At 41.2% G+C, this 19,450-nt stretch overlaps 1 protein-coding gene across 17 annotated transcripts in view; it reads left to right on the top strand.

The window, feature by feature from the left end:
• nfixb (nuclear factor I/Xb) overlaps positions 1-18,515 on the top strand; it is a 193,754-nt gene extending 175,239 nt beyond the window's left edge. For 13 of the 17 annotated variants that reach the window (XM_028022664.1, XM_028022658.1, XM_028022655.1 and 10 more), the window contains 4 exons: positions 1,412-1,587; positions 2,419-2,566; positions 7,336-7,427; positions 10,850-18,515. In XM_028022664.1, the coding sequence (XP_027878465.1) occupies positions 1,412-1,587; positions 2,419-2,566; positions 7,336-7,427; positions 10,850-10,864 (431 nt within the window). In that variant the 3' untranslated portion in view covers positions 10,865-18,515. The remainder of the gene's footprint in view (positions 1-1,411; positions 1,588-2,418; positions 2,567-7,335; positions 7,428-10,849) is intronic. The other 4 variants (XM_028022669.1, XM_028022665.1, XM_028022667.1 and 1 more) reach the window with 1 other exon arrangement.
• Positions 18,516-19,450: the final 935 nt, after the last annotated feature.

Here is a 19,450-nt window from a genome sequence, read left to right as displayed (position 1 = left end):
TAAATGTACAAGAACTCATAAATAAAGCATTCCTGTTTTGTGATAGTTGGGGGGTTTAGGGGAAGGAGGAGATTAGGAGGAAAGTCACAGAGGGAGATAAGAGCTGTATCCTTTCTGTCCCAACCATTCCTCTCCTCCTGTTTTGAACCCACCCACATACCCCCTGCACTTGGCCTTCTCCCAGTTTGTAAAGGGATTAGTATGGTAGACTAAAGGAGCAGGAGGATGACTTCACTTTGGAGCAGGCAGCCTGGAGCAAGGTGCTGGTGGGCTTGTATGGGCTGGAGGGGGGTTTAATACAAATCAGGTTTACTGATAGATATAGGCCTTATGTCGAGGAGTCCGGAATCAACCAACTCCTGGCACATTGTAGATCACACACACATTCAAAGTACAGTGTTTTGTTGAAATTTTTTTTTTAAGATGCTAAAAAAAAAAGAGGTTTTCATTAAATATATTTAGCAACTACGGTACTTTTATCAACGTACTTTTCCAACAATGATGCGGTGAATTACATTTAGATATTCTAACAGATATCCAACAGATTACTTACCCCCATAGTTGTTGTTTTTTTCTTTTTTAAATGTTTTTTTTTTTACACCAGTAACAGAGACAGTTGATAGATAGATAGATAGATAGATAGATAGATAGATAGATAGATAGATAGATAGATAGATAGATAGATAGATAGATAGATAGATAGATCTTTATTGTCATTGTCACAAGAACAACGAAATTTAAAACGTGCCATCAGTCAGTGCATATGCTTAAAACAAAAAAATAACTGTCTCACAATTCACACACAATGTAAGAAATAACAAATAACTTGTAAAAAAAAACAACAACAAAAAATAAATAAATAAGAATAGCCACATTCTCACATACATCATTCATGATGATTAATGGTTTTTTTAGATTATAGACGGATTAAGCTGGGTTCATAGTTGACACATTGAACTGAGTGGTACACACCAATTGCGGGGTCCCTGAACCGCCCTGTGGGCGTCACGCGCTACCATTACCAAATCATGAAGCCTGATTTTGCTCCTCTGAGTTTTTGTAACTTTTACGAATCTTTTTACAAAAAAGTCTTTATCCAGATTTTTTATAGTTGATTGTAATGAAGTGTGTGTGCTGAAGTCACTCTTGGATCAACTGGAATGTGAAATGTGTTGCTTTAAGCACACCATGACGCTCTCTAAATATCGTCTTATTTATGTTTAGGAGATTGATATACTTTCATACGTCTCACTGAAAAAAAACCACATCTGTAACAGTTAGTGTCATTCTTACTGTCACTCATTCATCACCTAATCTTTGTGTTTCATTTTAACGGGTGCATCTGTCTCTCGCATCTTTACTTTATCCTTCCCGGCCTTTGTCTGACTAATGCCAATTTCTGTGTTCGCAGGGAGTCCCCGTGCTTCAGCCTCGGCCCTACACTTCCCGTCCCCCTCCATCATCCAGCAGTCTAGCCCCTACTTCACCCACCCCACCATACGATACCACCACCACCCCGGACAGGACCCCCTGAAGGAATTTGTGCAGTTCGTCTGTGCCGATGGCTCAGGGCAGGCCTCCGGACAGGTAAGGCAGGAGGGACGCTGCTACCTGCAGCAGCTGCCTGAAACACAGAAAAGCACGCAGGCAGGTTGATGGCAAAACAAACATACCACCAATTACCTCTCACATCATGAGGACTCACACCACCAGAGACACACCCACAAACACAATACACCAGACACTGGTTCAGTCAGCTGGTCTAGAAATCTTCGTATTGTCTTGTCGGTGTCATTTTTGCCGTTTCCTGTTCCGGACCCCAACGTCTTCCCCACTCTTCCTCTTGTCCATTTCTTTCTTTTGCTCCACCCAATCTCCCCCACTCCCCTCAGAAGCTTACAACCATCAGCACGAGAGGGACTCAGTCACGGCACGCTTCAAGTCGAGCACACCAGTCCTGTGTTGTCATCGTGTTACTGTCTTCATCTCTAGCTGTTCCGATTTTAGTTTCCGTTTGGTTGATTGGGATTTGGTACCGTTGGTTGGTGGTGTTGTGATTGTGTAGACGAGTGTTCTCCCATGCTTTTGATTTCTTGCCATCTGATGGATGAGCCCAGTCAAAGAGTTCTCTCACTGCCTCCACAACCTCCTTCACCCAACACGGACCGCCTCGGCGGAACCTGGTCCCGCACCAAATCACTTCTTGTGGTGGCTATTATTTTCCACACCCTCATTAAAGGTGGCGTCCGCATACCTCATACCCTTAGTTTTTGTTTTTTTCCCCCCCCATCTCTTCCTCCTTCCGTCATGAATTTGTTTATATTTTGGGCCCGGCCTTCTTGAGCCGCTCCCCTTTTCCATTCCGTGTCTGCGGGTTGTCGCATGCCGCCCTCTTGACCCTATTTGTGTTGTCCGCAGCCGAACGGGAGCGGCCAGAGCAAAATGCCAGGCTCCTTCTTGCTGCCTCCACCTCCCCCAGTGGCCCGCCCAGTGCCCCTCCCCATGCCCGACTCTAAACCCAACAGCACGCCCCCTGACGGCGGACTCTCCTCGCCCGCATCTCCGTGTAAGTGACCCCGCAGAGACCGTTTGCAAAGTAACACGAGAAAAAAGAAAAGAAAAGAGAGAAACCTCCCTCTAGTGACAAAAGACCAGTGTCGTGTTGTTCCTCCTCCGACCTCGTACCGTAATTGTGTTTCCAGCATCTCACTTTCCCTTCCTTCCAGAAGAATTTGGAAACCAGCAGAGAAAATAAGGTGTAGTCCCAGGCCCTCAGAGGTTTTGACTATGTGTCATTACAGACATGTGTGGCACTCCACATGGCTTTTTATTAGGCCCCTTGAGTTGTGGTGGCACCACAAGTTGAAGCCACTCCACGTGTCATGCTACGAAAGCGTCATTGCTGCTCTGTTTCCTCTTTTCCTCCCAAAAAGGACTCATCGGCAAACTGTCAGATTTCGAGTGTTGACTTACTGTCTCCAGAGGGGCACAAATTTAGGGCAGTTATGTTTTATGGACTCCAAAGCAGAAACTGGGACGTTAGTGGAATTTTTGTGGATCCCTTTGCTTGATGAGTGTGAAACAGGAAGAATAAGTCAAGCTTTTAAGGTAAGGGAGTGATGACAGAAATATGTCTGCCAGTCTTACGGTAGAGGGGCACTGGATGGAGCACCTTTTTTTTTAATTTTCTAACTTTTAGCTCTTCTTCAAAGCTAGCGTTTTCCTCCCCGCCCTCACCCCCAGTCAGCGTCTGCAAGTCTTTAATGTCTTTTGTATGTTATTTCAATTCTTAGACACACATGGATGTATACTGTACCTTCCTTCCTGTGTCTCTCATTGCTGTCCTTCCTCCCTTTCCTGCACACAAACAGACCACACAAAGTCTGCACACAGCTTCTCGGAGTCCTTCAGTAAGTTTAGGTCTCTGGAGTCCGTGGGGGAACCTCAAACTGCCCTAAATTTGTCAGAGACGTTGATGCCAGTTGGTTTTAAATATCCCCGACTGATCCTCAGCGTCAGGATTCAGCTGTGTTTCATCTCTCAGCGCAGAGTTTGTCACCCAGGGAGATCTGCGTTTGCATATCAGATTATGACAAACATTTCCATTGGGTTTCACTGACCTCAATGATATGCGTAGCAGTACTTCATTAAAACCAAGTTCACTGGTGTTATTGGTCTCATTTATTTTTTTATTTAGCTTATTTATTAACTAGTAAAATACCCTAAGTAGTCAATAAATACCAGTTACGGTTTTTAACAGATGTTGTTTTCTACATGTGTTTTTGGTTTGTTTCTAAAGTCATATTTGTGACACATGTGAAGCTGCAATCTGTAACTTTTATAAAACTCTGATCTACATAGTTCTGATCTACACCTTAGACTCCAGAGATTAACTCTTTGTCAATCATCTGCAAGTGTGTTTGTACCGGTTGAATATTGGAAAGGCTTCTCTCAGGACGGTACGAAATGTTGACAGAAATGTGTAAAATGAGATGCTAAAATTAGAAGTGGGTCGGTTACCGTTGTCAAGGTGTTTCAAAGTTTCAAAAAGTTGTGGTTTGAAAATTGCTAAATTTTTCCATCATAACAACCCAACAGTTCAGAGTGTTTTTTATCAGATGGACATTAAAAATACTGGAGTGACCTGGGTTGTCTCTGGTTCTGTGTAACATTGAGAATTATGTGGCGCCCCTCTCCCACTTGTTGCTGTACAGTAACCCTCAGCTGGCTGAAACTGCCACTAGACATTGCCCTTGTTTACCAGAAAAGATACATTTGTAGGTTTGGAAATATTTCTGGGCAAGAAAAACACAGACAAGTCATGGTGAGGACGCCAAAGACAATTTTAAAACACTATGAGAAATGCCGACTGTCTGCCCACCAACCGGCTGCAGACCTGAGCAGGTAGCCTGACTAGCTAACCCCTTCTAGGCTAGTCCTACAAATTCGCCTCAAGCCACTTCCTGTTTTAATGCCACTGAGTTTACGAAAAAGTGCAAGTTTTACGTTTTCTATGCATACCAAGGATGGATGTGCTTCAGTTCATTGGTTGGAGTTATGCTCACTTATGCCTAATTTAGCTAATTTGCATACTCAATACAAAATTTATGGTGTGTTATATTTTTGCCCCCACCTTTCTACCAAAATCCAAATTTATAGATAACAATTTTATAAGTCTATTAACTATCTTAGAAAGACATAGTTTTATTGATTTGCCCACCTTAAAAACAGAGGCTAGAAATATTATAGTTTTAAAAAGAGCAGGAAAAGCTTGGAGACGTTTGTCTCCATATGTGGGTTCTTTTTTTTTCTATCTACAGCGATCTAAAAGGTAAAATGCAGGAGTGCACAGAAGACTGCAGCTTTAGAGTTATTCTAAGAAGTGTCAGAGAGAAAGAAGGGGCCAAGAATTTGGAGAAATAGTGTCCGTCAGAGTGAAATAAATTTGTGGTGTGTGGAGAATAAATGGAGAACTGTGCAATTTGCTGATGATTTCCAGATGTTGGCTAATGGCTGCTAACGCTGCGTCCGCAGAGCTGTAAAGTTTGCCACGGTGTATCTGAGTATAAAGAAACAAAAGCAGAGATGACATTTTATGACTGGAGCACTAAATGGACACCAGATTTCTCAGCAAAAGGATCAGCTGGTGGGCTGTTAGTTGTATCGCACACTGTATAATAAGGCAATTCTGGGTTTTATGGTGCCAGAGCCATCAGAGAACGAGAGAGGGTAAATAAAAAAGATAAATAAAAGATTACCATTTGAATTCATTAAAAAGGAAGACTGTATCGCTCAGGTTTCTTCTCTGGCAGGCTAATAGAGAAGTCCTGACAACCCGAATGCTAATAGAGGTATTCACATAAAAACCATCTGCTATGAATTTTGACTGGCTGCAACATACATCTTAAATACTGTTAATTCTCACAACACATAATGCTCGAGTAAAATGAACACTACAAACAGAAAGGTTTGTTATTTTGTGCACTGAAATCTCAGTGGCCCTATGATAAAGGCTAAAGGCAGGAAAGCTAGCAAGTAGCTTAGGGATCAAAGATGACAGCAGAATGCAGCAAGCAGGGAACATTTTTATTTCTAAATAAAATAAAAATTGAAATTGAGAAATTGTACAGCTACTAGATGTCGTTTTAAAATTAATTTTGTATTTTTTGCTATTATTTTTCTAGTCTTGGTTTATGTAGTCCTAGCATTAGCATTATAACATACAGACAAGAAAATAGTCTTGCTAAAACTTTTACCAAGTAAGCAGCATTCCGACAGGCAGAAACAGACTGCATACCTTTACATAATACTATTTTAATAAAACTATTTTATTACACAACCACCAGTTTTATTCTGACCTCAACAGTCAGTCTGTAACTAACAGTTCTGCTAAGGTATGAAAGCTAGCTGAGACGGTTCAGCTAGCAGCCTGTGTCCAGAAATTTCTAGAAATGGGTGGAAAAACGGGCAAGTCAAGAGAAGAACGCATTGTGTACAAGACGGCATTTAAAACCTCTCAAATAAAACAATACATTTACATTTATCCATAGGATTTTTTTCCTTTCAATAGAATCTTGTTGCATATTTTAAGCTTCATAGTAAGGATGCACATTTGGTTAGATAAATGTTTATGTTGAGATGAAAAGAAAAAAAAAGGATTAAATTTGTAAGTTTTCTTTCTGCTAATTGTGTTTTTCTGATTAACTTTTGATTTATTTTCTTGTCATTAAGCTAAATTAGTTTTACAATGCCGTAGCATTAGCATTAGCACTAGCAGTAGCATTACCGTGAGCAAACATCGCCCTCTCACACATTCAAGAAAGCATGGTTCCTACGCATTCTCAAATAGCCTGGAAAAATGCAACATTTGTATTTAGTGTTCAGGCTCAGATAGCTCTACAAAAATATTACAGAGTAATGAAACATATGTATTTGCAGTTTTTAAAAAAATATCTTAAACATCCAGAACATCTTTGACACAGATTCTATATAAAGTTTTGGACAAAATCGCCTTTGGGTTTTTTGTTTGTGTCTTAAATCAATAGTTTTTTTGACAATAAACTCATTAAGATAAACCCCCTCAATGTCTGGTTTTTTTTTTAAAAAACCTGTTTCATCTAGCATATTTAGTGCCACACTGATCTGATTGTAACTGCTTGTGATTCGAAATAATCTTTTGTAGTTATATGCTAAAATAGGAAGGAAAATTAGCTGTAAAAGTGGTACATTTGGGTCGAGTAAGTTTTCTAACTATCTACTGATCTTATGCGTAACATTATTTATTTTTGCCCCTACAAATGTAGTTGTTAAACTTATGTTACTCTCCAAATTTTCATCTCAATACGTGATCAGTGTATCATTTTTGACTCTGTAAGTTAAAGTACAACTTGTTAATGCTTGTCCTAATCTGATGCGTAAAAAACATATTGTGGACAGAAGACTGGGCAGGGTAGATAGCAGATTTCTAAGGCTGCCCAGGAATCTTGGAGTGAAAAACGTTTAAGTGAATCAGTTTAGCTAGTAAAGTGTAAAGTGTTGCTTTAGTCAATCCATTGGCATTTGGCATTACATGATGAACGGACGTTTATTATCCAGTCTTATAATTAAGGTCAAATTGTGCTAGATGTAGTTGGATCTGACTGTGGCTGTGATTGTATAGTCAGGATTCTTACGGTGCGATTCTGGCCTGTTTTTGTAAAGTGCCTGGAGATAACATCTGTTGTAACTCGGCTCTGTATAAATACACCAGATTGGACAGAATTGAACTTGACGTTGCGGGGCCAGTTGCTTGAAAGGTCACTTATGTCCAGCGTGGTGTGTGCTCTGTTTCCACAGCATACTCCACGCCAGGCGCCACAGCTCCCAACAGGTTTGTCGGCATCGGATCACGGGACAACAACTTTCTGAACATCCCGCAGCAGACACAGGTAAGACGGTGAGGCACGTCCACTCCCAGAGCCGCTCTCCGTGTTGAAACCGTAAGAGGAAGCTCATATGCCTCGACTGTAATTACTGGTGAAACTCAGGAAACTTATTAAGTGAGTGGATGTGAGCCAGAGTTCCTTACTCCCTCACTCTGTGAAACCTGCTGCATGGTTTCCTCCACCTCTCCAGTTACACCAACCCACAGGGCACCAGCAGAGTGTGTATTTGTACATCTGTATTTTACTGTACATGTGTGGTTTACCATATGTGCTCTACTGTTTATTTGGCATGTTCTCAAGGCAGACGGCCCTTTTTCCCCTCACTGCCCTTTTTTTTCTCTTTCTCTCTCTCTCTCTACCTTTCCCTTTCCCTGCTCCACCCAATCCTCCACTTTTCCACTTCACCTACTTCATTCCTCAAACTTTGCTCGCTCATATTTAATTCTCTTCTTTTTACTGTTCGCCTCTTTCACCTTCCACGTTTTCTTCCCATCGCCACTCCGCATCCCCCCCCCCCCTTCCTTGTGCCTCCACCATTACCACCAGTACTTTTCTCATTAGTGTCTAACCACACCCGCCTGGAGCCAGCTCAGCCCCGCACCTCGACACATGGAAACCATCTCAGGATTCCCTCCCTTATTTCTCTGCCCTTCGTTCTCTCGCTTTGTCTTGCTTTTCGTTTCTGCTCCTCTTAGTTTCTCTTCTCTGTGCCATTTTCACTCATTTGCCCCATCAGTATTTTTTTTTACCCTACTGTTACTGAAATTCGCTTGCACGTCCTGAACGTTTTCAAATATTCCACACGTCTTTAGCACGGGAAGCTGGGATAATTTCCAATCTGGATAAAGCAGGATAAAAACTCAGGTCTCCACAAAACAGCAGAAAGGTTTGGGGCGAAAGTGTCTACGTGGTGACTAGAGGTCAGGCTGCACTGAAAGCTTCAGCTACCAGCTGTGGCCTTCTTATGCCCTCTAGTGGCAAATGTGTTGCTTTACAACCGGCAGAGAAAAGAAACAAGAACCCAAACAGTGCAGACAAAATGCTTGATATGCTGAGGTTCCCAAGCCATGGCCCCCAAAGAGCATTAACCTCTGACTGGGGACAATGATACAAAATATGTAAAGAACCATACATTTTTATAATGTTTTTTTTTTTGTCATTGTTCAATAATTATTACAGTCATTTAGCAGAAATGCTGCCTTGTATGATCTGATTTTAGATGACCATGGGACATTTTACAAGATAATAAACATTTTTCATCACAATTCCCTCTTTTTGATCATAAGAAAACAGGTGTTATTTTATATTAATCACATAATTTTTTAATTTTATTCCCACAGTTTCGGTGGTTTTTACAGCAGTCTCCTTATTGGAAACTTTTCCATTTCTTGTGAGCTACGGTAGAAAACGAGCGTCAGAAATAACATTTAAATCAATTATTCTTACTTACACTTTGGTTAGATTTTTAAAAAAAGATTGACAGAAAAAAATTATTCTAAAAAATGTAAGATTACAAAATGGATTTATTTTTGCGTTTTATTTTTCACATCTTCCCTCCGACCTTCGGAGGTCCTCACAGCGCTCCCGGGCGGGCCCCCGAGTTTCAGCCCGCTTCAAAGTCATGTCTCGGCCGTCTCGTTACCCCGGGTGACCAGACATGATGTCATAGCCGGTTGATCTGGAATTTGAGACGGGCTTTGCTAGAGAGGGATGCGGGGAAAGAAAAGAGGGTGATCACTGTCTGCTGCCAAGGATTTAGAGGCGATGCTTGCAAGAGATAGATGGGTGGAAGGCAGAGTAACTGAGAAGGGAGAAGTTACAATGCCATGGGCCCGCTGGGGCCCGCTGTGCCCCCACCGCCCCGGGCAGTGTGCTAGCTGAGAAGGGCAGAGGGGGAAGGGGTTGCATTCATGCGACCTGTTAGAGTCAAACAAAACAAAAGGGCCGCTTTCCCGGAGGAGCGGAGGAGTTTCCAAGGCTTGACTTTTAGAATGTTGGCACTTGAGCCGTCGGTGGCAGATCCCACAGCCCAAGCAGGGCAGCCAACTTCAGCAGCAGTGACCCAGTTCTGCCCCCTGCTCACGCCGACCGGGAGACGCCCGACATGAAGATGGTGTGAGTGACACAGAGGGTCAAGGTGCTGCAACCCTGCTGCTGCTGCTGCATGCTCGCAGTAAGCCAGAACAACACCAACTGGACTTCTACCCTCAAATCCAGCATATTGTCAGCAAATGTTCAGCACTTGGAAAAGAACTGGATTGAAATGATGAATAGCTTGCAACATTTTTTGAAGATAAAATCTAAAAACATACGCACTCATTGGGATTTAGCTCTCTCTACTCTAAATAAAATCCATTGCAAGCACTGTGGTTAATGTAGCCCACTTTGCTGTACTCCGCTTAGCCTTCCTGTTATCGGCTTAAAGTCTCGTTCTCTGTCACAGCTTGAATGAATAATGAACCCGTCTCAACGCGTCAGAGATAATTCAGTTCCCTTTTTAAGAATATTTCCACTCTCATTTCTATGATTTAGTTTTTAGATCCTTCACTAGCCAGACTTGCATCCATCTTTTTATATACATTTTGACGTATCGCATTAAAAAAGGTTGACTATTTCCTACATTTTACAAAAATGTTTTTATACTCCCTTAAAGTGGTTTTGGGGTTTTCCAAAAAGGAGTTAATGCTGTCAAGACCAAATAAGTTCACACGTAACAAAATGTTCCTAGTCCCAACCTCCATCACAGAGAGAAGGACTCTGTGTGGTCCATGATAGTTTGCAGCCTCTACTTCCTGTTTACTACAGCGTAACGTTAACAGCTGTCAAAATCATGATTTGTGTGACCTGGTTGATTCGCCTCAAACCGTCAGAGCAATCACGCCTAATTCATCTTTCCTCTCTCTCTCTCTTTTTTTTTGTGGCATTTTAAAAGTTTGCTCAAAATTTACTACAGTACAACTACTGAAACAAAAATGATTCTAACCTTTGAATTGTCTTTATTGAGTAACAACATCCACACTAATGAAAATGATTGGACTTTTGAGGTTTTAATTGGCTGAAAATTGCAAGAACCCCGGGATCTTGATGCATCCCTAGTAGACTACTGTTCACCTAAAACCATCACCCAGCAGTAAGACGTATGTATACCACTACGGTCTGTTGATGCATATTCTACACATACCAAAGATTGTATTGGAAGCATTTTGATGCCATCTAGCAGTCAGAGTTGTGCCCCTAAATTGATGCTTAATTTGTTGTATGTTCAAAATTTGTAATCTGCTTGACAACAAAAAACATTTTCACTAACTATTAAATCAATTCATTCAGTAGTTAAGGTGTTTCACCTTGTTTTTACATTTACAAAAGCATTTAAGACTAAACTAACTGCATCTCCTCTCTCCCTTTCCCTTTTTTCCCTCCTCCAGTCTTGGTTCCTCTGACAAGATCTGTGCACAAACCAGCAAATAGATATCTTTCTTTACAATTCAAAATGAGAAAAAAAAAAGAACAGAGAAACAACCTGCAGGACGACAGTAATTGTCTTACCAACCCGCCGACCAGCCCTGACAGTACGTCTCATCTGATACGAAATATAACCAAGCAACGCAGGAAATTACAGTCGCATGACGCTTCTAGTGGAACCCTGGACATATTCAGTCAGAGGGGGAGGACCTGATTTGGGTGAAGAGGGAAAGACGAACGGATGGACTCGAAGGAGGCTGGGAGGAAGATGGAGCTGAGGAGGACGCGGTACCCAGGCCTCCTCACGCCCAGGAACCACAGCAGCGATGCGGAAGCGACAGGCGGACGTGGGGCAGCGGTCGGCTTCTCCTGCTTTCCAAGGACGCATTGTGAAACAAATGGCTACGGAAAAAACAAATCAACAGTCCAGCAAGCTACAAAAACTTCACCCACAACGAACCCAGGACCCAAATGAGACGATGAGCGTCCAGTCAGAACAGCGGCCCAGGCTCCTGCGATCTCGTCATCGCCCAGAGTGAAACCCGATTGGCTCCTCTTGCCCGGCCAACAAATTAGCAAGCGACCATGCCAAACCGTATCTTGATTTAAAGTTGCACTACAAGCTGAATCAGTCAACACTAACCCTTAACGATGTGCACTATTTACCTACGAGGCATGGGAGGTGAGCCACACTCGCCGAGATGATTTTTATGTTCTACGAAAAGGAAACGCACCACAAGGTACAAGAAGCCTCCAGGCGTCCTCCACCCGGCATGGTTCCATTCAGCCAATCACCGGTCTCCCCTTTGCTCACAACGTTGTTGGTCTGTGTGCCATGACTGCAGGATTTCCCACCTTTCAGTTCATGATATTTCTATATGTATATGTAAAAGCTTTCCTTCTTTTTTTTGTTTTACCCGATAATCTCAGTAAATTCCCTCCACACACGATGCGCTGAGAAATTTCACCACCATTGGCAGCAGCTACGAGTTTCGCCCCCAATCGTCCCCTTTTTGTAACATAGATGAACGCTGACTAATTCTTTTTCCCTCGCGTGTTTTTGTTTTTTTCTTAGTTGAATTGACTCCTTTTTGGATTTGTACTATTTTCTAATTGTTTTTGTATTTGAATGGCAGCACCTTAAAGCGAGAGAAGAAGAAGCGATATGTCGGGGGCAAAGAACACGGAGCGGCTGGCTAACCCGGAGAAAAATAGTGCTTGTAAGAACTTGGGGAATATGCCCACCTGCTGTTTTAGATGTGGAGATTGGTATGAAACCCATGGGGAGCTACAGTGAGCAGCTGGTTAGACAGCAGTTAAATCAAAACAGTGTCCAGAGACGGATACGGCCATGTTAACTTTAAATCTCTTGAGTATTTACTAAGAAGTGACTGTATCAGACAGGATAGCGGAAACGGAGAATGATTTTGGAGCTAGGTTGAACACAAACGTGAGGTTTTAGTTCGTTTTTTTTATTATTCTTAAGAATCCCTGGAAAATGATGACAATCACTTGCTTGAGAAGAAGGGAGTCAAACGGTAAATATGTTTGACCTACCATTTGTCAGTACTTGACTGATTAAAGTCTGAGGTTGTTAGGAAAAAGCACCTAGTGGCTACAGATGTTATTGCACTTTAATTCACTTAGCATTTACTTGACACTTTGACTGACTGTGTGGTCCATTTCCACTTGGAAGGCAGAATTTGAGACAAAAGCAGGACAAATGAACTGGATCCTCACCCAGCCCAATCTCAGAATCCAAAATGGCTGATGTGCGTGTCACATGTAGTGATGGTTAGAGCGCTAAACTGTTTATCCGCACTTCCGACGGTACGTGTCGCCTGTTAATGGACGTGTTGCTAGTGCTAATGATTAGCCTCACAGAGGATTGTGATAATTAACACTTAAAGAATAATTCTGTTGAAAATCTGTCAGCAGGTAGTGAGAGTCTTACCTGGAGTTGGTAGCTTTTTAAATGTGTTAGCACCAGAGGCTGAAGCTAGCAGCTAATCCATGGTCAAACATTTTTTTCAATCCGAAAAGAGTTTTTATTTTCTTTCTTGCTTGATTCTACCAAATGTTTCAAGATAAAAATGATTAAATATTTTTGACCAAATTAAAACTCTTAAAGAGGGAAAAACACATTTTCTGAATGAAATCAGTGGCTTTTTACGGAAACTTTGTTTATCTGTGGTCTTTTTAGGCTTCATTCACACAAATGTTACCCAAATTGACTCGATTTTGGGCTCGGATGCGACCTACATCCAGCTTTTTCACATCAGTCTGAACGGCCTGATTCCGATCTTTTCACTCAAAAAAAAAAAAAATCAAGCAGATATTTATTCAAACAGGAAATGGAAGTAAGAGGTGGTGCGCCATCGATAATCCTGCGACAAACGATGCGCCAATATATCCATACCATATCCCAGTTGAGATGATCTTGTGTCTTATTAAGTTTAGACTCCAATATGATATTTAAAAGTAGTTTATGAACCTTCTGGCGCCATGTTTAATTCCTAACAGGAAGTTGTGGTTGTTTTGACGGACTCTGGTTGGCTGGCGTAGTTTTGAGCTTTGCGCTACACTGCCCCCTGTGTGTTTGGCATGTTCAAGACAACGCTCACTGGCTTGTCTGTGGGATTTGGTGTGGATGAAAGGTTTTCTGAAAACGATCCAGTGTCTACAATATTTTTAAAACAATGTGGTGGAGATATTCATTTTTTTAAAAATCTAACTCCCCCCCCAAACGTGTTAGCTTCAGCCTCTGGAACAAGTGAAGATGTCAACACAGGATGTCACTTAAAAAAAATCACATCCTCTAATTTGGATTTGAGTTCATTTTCAAAAGTTAAAGCTTCATCTTTTGTGTGTGATTGAGAAAACGGGTTCACATACAACTGATCTAACTGCTGTCAGCTGTAGCTTCCTATTAATGTTATCAGTTTCCTCATCCAGCAATCAAAGAAGCATATTATCCCAAATAATTGTTTTATTGACATGATTTAATTGTTCTTCTACCAGAAGGCCCTTTACTGTAGGAAAAAGGAAAAATCGAGTGGGGTTTTGACAATTACGGGATTTATTTTATTTGTATTATTCCTGGAGACAGACAAGCTGAACCGGTTAGACAACAGAAACACCTGCTCCGAGATCTCCATCTAGTCGACTATATTTTTTAAAAAATTACAATTTGTAAGTTTATCCTGTTGTTTACACTCCCAGATAGGCTGCTGCTCCAAGAGCTGAGGGGGCCACACTGCGGAGAAAAAATGATTGTCACTTTTTTTTTCTCTTTTTTTTTTTGAACGGAGGCCTACGAGGTCAAGGGTCAAACGTGTGTGCCAGTTTGTCTGTCAACGCCCTGTGACAGTAAAATTTTATAGTTGTCACGGTTACGCCCCACAGCAAATGCATGCACTCACTCACACCAGCACCCCCCCACACCCTCCACCCTCCACCCAAAAGCCATTTTAAATGGAAGAGCCCTTATAGATCAAATAACTGCACTGATACAATCATGCCAGCCAATCGTATAAGTCAAAAAAAAAATTTTGTAAGCATGACAGTAGATGGATCACTACTTAGCGTGTCACATTTTAAACAGACTCATGACAACCGTTCAGTATTAATCACATCAATCCTCCCAACGACGCCATGCGACAGATTTCAAAGGGAAGTCTTAAATCGAGACAATCTGTGGAGGCCTTTACGCTTCGTCACGTTGTTTGTTTGTTTGTTTGTTTTTTTCCCTTTTTCTACATATAACCCCCCCCCCCCCCCCCCCCCCCCCTCCCGCCTCCCGCCGCGCTCGCGTTCTCCCACGTTGAGTCCGGACGCCCATTCAACCTCACAAAATAACTGGACTGCCTGGCCGTGTTCCTTCGCCGCAGGGAAAGCAGTCGTAGTCGGCCGAGCTGACCGGCGACCTCTCGCCCGCTTCGTAGAGAGGACTGGGTCGGCTGGACGAAGGCGGTAGGCTGATTTCTTTTCGAATCAAAGGAAGTGCCTCTGTATTCCCATTATGCAATTTGTCAAACATGAATTCAGGTTGTTTTGTTTTTTTTTCCCTCACATATAAGCTATAAGTGAATGGTAATTAAAATAAAAAAAAATAATTAACAAAAAAAATGTCAGGAGGGAATGGAGAGAAAAAAAACAAAAAAAGAACAGTGACAGCTCACTAGATAATCTCAAGCATCTTGATATATAATACACTTTTATATATATTTATAGATATATACGGTTTGTTTTTTTTTCCGTTTTTTTTCTAGTTTGCAAGATAAGCTCTGTGGCAGTCTAGTTATTTTTTGAAGCATGGCATACATCGCACAGTCATAGGATGCATCTGGAAACCGCTAATCGGAGCAGAGTCGAAGCCCACGGCCGCCGGAAACCCCATCGGTAAAGACGTAGCGTGTCGGCTACCGTAGCCCAGGATTAAAAATTAAACGAACAGATTTGTTTTTTCTTTATTGTTTCGATGGGACGTGTTGTTCTTGAAACTAAATGATGTATGTTGATTGAGCCATGTGCAATGCCTTGGTAGAGGAATTGTGTTTGTTAGAGAATGTTTGAGGGTGTCACGCAAAAAAAAAAAAAAAAAAAAAAAAAAAAAAGGAGGGAAACCCTCTTAAGATTTTTTTTTTTTTTTTTTTTTTTTTTCCCTGTTTGTTCGTTTGTTTTTCAAGTCCACGTGCTCCGGGACTCTAAATACACGAGCGGTGAGATAAAAAAAAAAAAAAAAAAAAAAAAAAAGAGAAAGAAAAAAAAAAAAAGTTTGGGGGACATTGTTTTAGTTTTCCTTTTTTTTTTTTTTTTTTTTTTTTTTCGTTGTTTCCTTTTATCACTTTTTCAAGAAAAGAAATTCATTTTTATTGACGGGAGTTAAAGGAACAATTTCGCAGCTCGTAAAAATATATATCGTTATGAAAACTGGTGCTTTCGTAAAAGAATAAAGTACATTCAGTCTCTATTATACATAAATAATAATAAACAAAATTAAGTGTTATCATAAAAACTAATTTTTAGGAAATCATGCATTTCTCTATTTCTTTGTATTTACCGGGGAGAGGGAAGGAGGGTGTTCATTGGACGGAAAGGTTGTTGTAACAAAAGGCATTTTTCTCTCCCAAACCTTTACAAACACAGCAGAAAGAAGAATCGCATCCTCTTGTAAAAAAAAACAAACAACAAAAACAAACAAAAAAACTTGTAAAAATTGTCATTTGTATTTTCCTGCGGACTCTATCCTACCCACCCGAGATCCTAACGTGGAACAGAGACGAGATCTTCCCAATGTTCCGGGAGACGCACAAGTCTGGATTCCTGTTCCTGAACGACAACAAGATAAAAAAACAACAACAACAACAACATGCTGTAAATGACGACGTCTTCATTTGTGACTCGCTTTCCAGGGTTTCCTCCGTCTTCGGCCAGCGGGGTTCTAGTCATCCGAGTCATTGGCAACTCGAACCCTGTTTCCCGCCCCCACCTGAAAGCCCCTCCGAGTCCCCCTCCCCCGAACACCCACCAGCTGTAAATGATGATAAATATTTGTTTGGTGACGTAGTGTTATAGACTCAGAGCATCTTTAAAGGTTGTCCCTAAAAAGTGCCTTTTGTTCACAGATTCCATCTTGTATTCCTGAGTGCCCGTCTCAAAAGAAAAGAAGTTCCCTCCCTCATATTTCTATATCTTTCTCTTCTTCTTCTTCTTCTTGAAGCTTTTTCAAGCAGTATACATAGTACTAAAGGAAATTGGTGTGATTTAGTTGCTCTTTTTATTGTTCAATACTATAGAAAAGCTGAAAAAAAAAAGTTACAAAAAAAAAATCTCCGTCTTGCTTCTCTTCCTCTGTATCTTGTCGTCTGTTTATCTTGGACACTGGAGTAGTCTGTAGCTGCGTATCCTTCTCTCTCTCTCTCCCCTCAACTTTCTTTCCTCCCTATTCTCTCTACAGCGCGGTTTAAAAAAAAGAAAAACGTAAAAAAAAAAAAAAAAATTTACGCAAAGATTTTTTTTTTGTTTTGTTTTTGTCTGAGCAGAATGCAATTAGCTCACATGTTATCCTTGTCTGTACGCTTCACATTGTATTACCATACCCACCTTCTCCAGCTTCTCCATTCAGCAGCTAATGTAAGTGAACAAGTTGCACCACGAGGCTCTGGGCTGGGCCGGGGGCATGGGCGGGTTGGGGCCGACGAGAGGGGGCCGTTTCCGGGTGGAGGGGTAAGAACACACGGCTGTGATAACCAGCGGGACTGCCAGCATAGATAGCATCTTTAGAATAATGTGTGTGAGACCAGATATTTGAAAGGAAAGGATAAAGACTCTGCCCACATGAACGCAAATATTTTACTAGTATTTTTTTTCCATTAATGATTGGAAAGTTATGATTTTTAGACACATTTCCAAGTGCAATAGAGACTTGGCCAACAAATACTTGAAAATCTAAGGACAGAACAGCTTCCTTTGCACGTGATGAGAGACAATGGCAACAAACAGCCGTGATTATTAGTTTTCTACATTTATCTCAGCATTAAAAAGAAAAAAAGAAAACTTAACTAAGGAGCTGAAATGGCAACACGCTCCAATAAAAACAATGTCTTACAATTATTAGGGAATAGCAGAGTGTCGTGATTTGGGTTTTTGGAAATTGTCTGTATTGTGAAGTCAGATTTTCTGACTCTAAATTTCGAAATACATTAATGCCTCTAGAAGTAGAAAAGTGTAAGAACTTGAGTCCAATGTTGCACAAAAGTTAAATGTATTTAAAGTTTGAAATTTGAAGTATTCATTAGAGCATCTCACAATGTCTGGTTAAACCAGTAGAATGTCGATTTGTGATCCTGTTCATTCAGTTTTTGAAACGCAATAATATAAAACAGCATTTCTTACTAGCTGTAGTATTACAACAATCAGGAAAAAGCTCTGGCTTTCTAGAATTTTACCAACTTCGATTAGAGTCCAACTCTGGAAGAGAAGCAAAGTGTTTCTAGTTCTGCCACTTATTTCTATTTCAGCATTCCTTCAGAAGAGCGCCAACAGCAGATGTTTCGCTGCAGGTTAACTGAAGAAGATCCTAGAAAAACATCACAACTGATGAAGTCAGAGCCTGAAAGGTTCACATTCAGACTCATCAGCTGGGAGTTTTCTGGTTTCTGGCACTTTGTGATTTTTTTTTTTTTGCAATAATTTAATGAAACAATCAACCATGCTGTCACAAGAAGCCATTTCAGAGAGAGACTCATATTGCAGAGAGCCGTGTGTGTGGTTTTTTTTTTTTTTAAAGGAGTGTGTCTGGAGAATCTGCCTCTTCACCAGCTGTAACCATCTTTGTTTTTACACACCTTGTTTCCAACATGTTCTGTTGGGCTCAGATTAGCGGTCCAGTGACTCCAACCTGCCTGGTTATCCTTTCACTTCTTACCCAGTTCCAGCAGAGAGCGCCCCTCTCTTCTCCCCCATCCTTTCTACAGAGCAGCATCCCATCCTCACAGGCCCCCCTCCCAGAGCCCGTGGTGAAATGCATGTGTTAATTACAGTTTCTTTTCCATAATAATAATAAAACGCAGTTTGAAAAGAGCAATGCCTTTACCTGATTGAATAAAAGGATGTTCTTGACTGTAATCCCTGGTCTACTGGCTCTTTACTCTGTCTGGAGCAGCGATGGAAAGATTTCCTGATGATGGGCACCAGAATGAGGCAGAGTTTTTTTTTTTTTTTTTTTAAAGCACCTCACACACAAGTTCCTTCATTCTTGGAGCGTTTCAACAAATCACTCAACTAAACTACCTTCTTTAAAGACAAGAATGGTAGACAACTTTTATTCAGTTTAAAAAGTGAAATAACTTTCACCTAACATGGCGTGTAACTTTTAACCTAGCATAGCTTAACCCATGCTATTGCTGTAACTGGTGTATTAAATAAGCCTTTTAAAGTAAATCATGCCAAGCCTGAAGGCCCACCATGCTAGTATCTGGTTATTCTTAATTCTTCAGGTTTATCAATATGCCGTTTTTAGATCATGTGAGATGGGCCTTTGTTGTTTTGGGTCAGCAGTGGTTGATTCCTGCCCAGCATCTCTTTCCTACAGTTAAAATATGATCTCTGATCTTAACCTAGACCTGCAGAGATTGAGATATTCTGGGTGGTTTGGTTGACCTCCTGGTCGGAGGGTCAATGCGCATTTGGAATAACATCGGATCACCATCTTCATGGGACTGTTCACCAGGGCTGCATCCTTCCTCCAGATAGCGATGGCTCTCACCTTGGTTTGATGGCGTCCCAAAACCTTAGAAATCCCTTCATAACCGCAGTCGTGTCACGTCCACGCCACACCGCACTGATGCAGTAATTCACCCAAAAGGATCCCTGAGTGTACACACCAACTGTTCAAACTGTTTGCCACGAGAACCAAAATCATTGAGATGAAAGCAGACGGGGACCAAAACAAAAATATTAAAAAGAAAAAATTTTTGTGCCTTTTTTATTTTATCTGCTCAAAAACAAAGTAATCTTTTACATTGTTGTAGATACATACGTAAAGGTTTTGCATGATGGTG

The sequence above is a fragment of the Xiphophorus couchianus genome, chromosome 7 (genome assembly GCF_001444195.1).
Source record: "Xiphophorus couchianus chromosome 7, X_couchianus-1.0, whole genome shotgun sequence".
Classification (NCBI taxonomy): Eukaryota; Metazoa; Chordata; class Actinopteri; order Cyprinodontiformes; family Poeciliidae; genus Xiphophorus; species Xiphophorus couchianus.
This window is presented reverse-complemented; position numbering and strand designations above follow the sequence as displayed.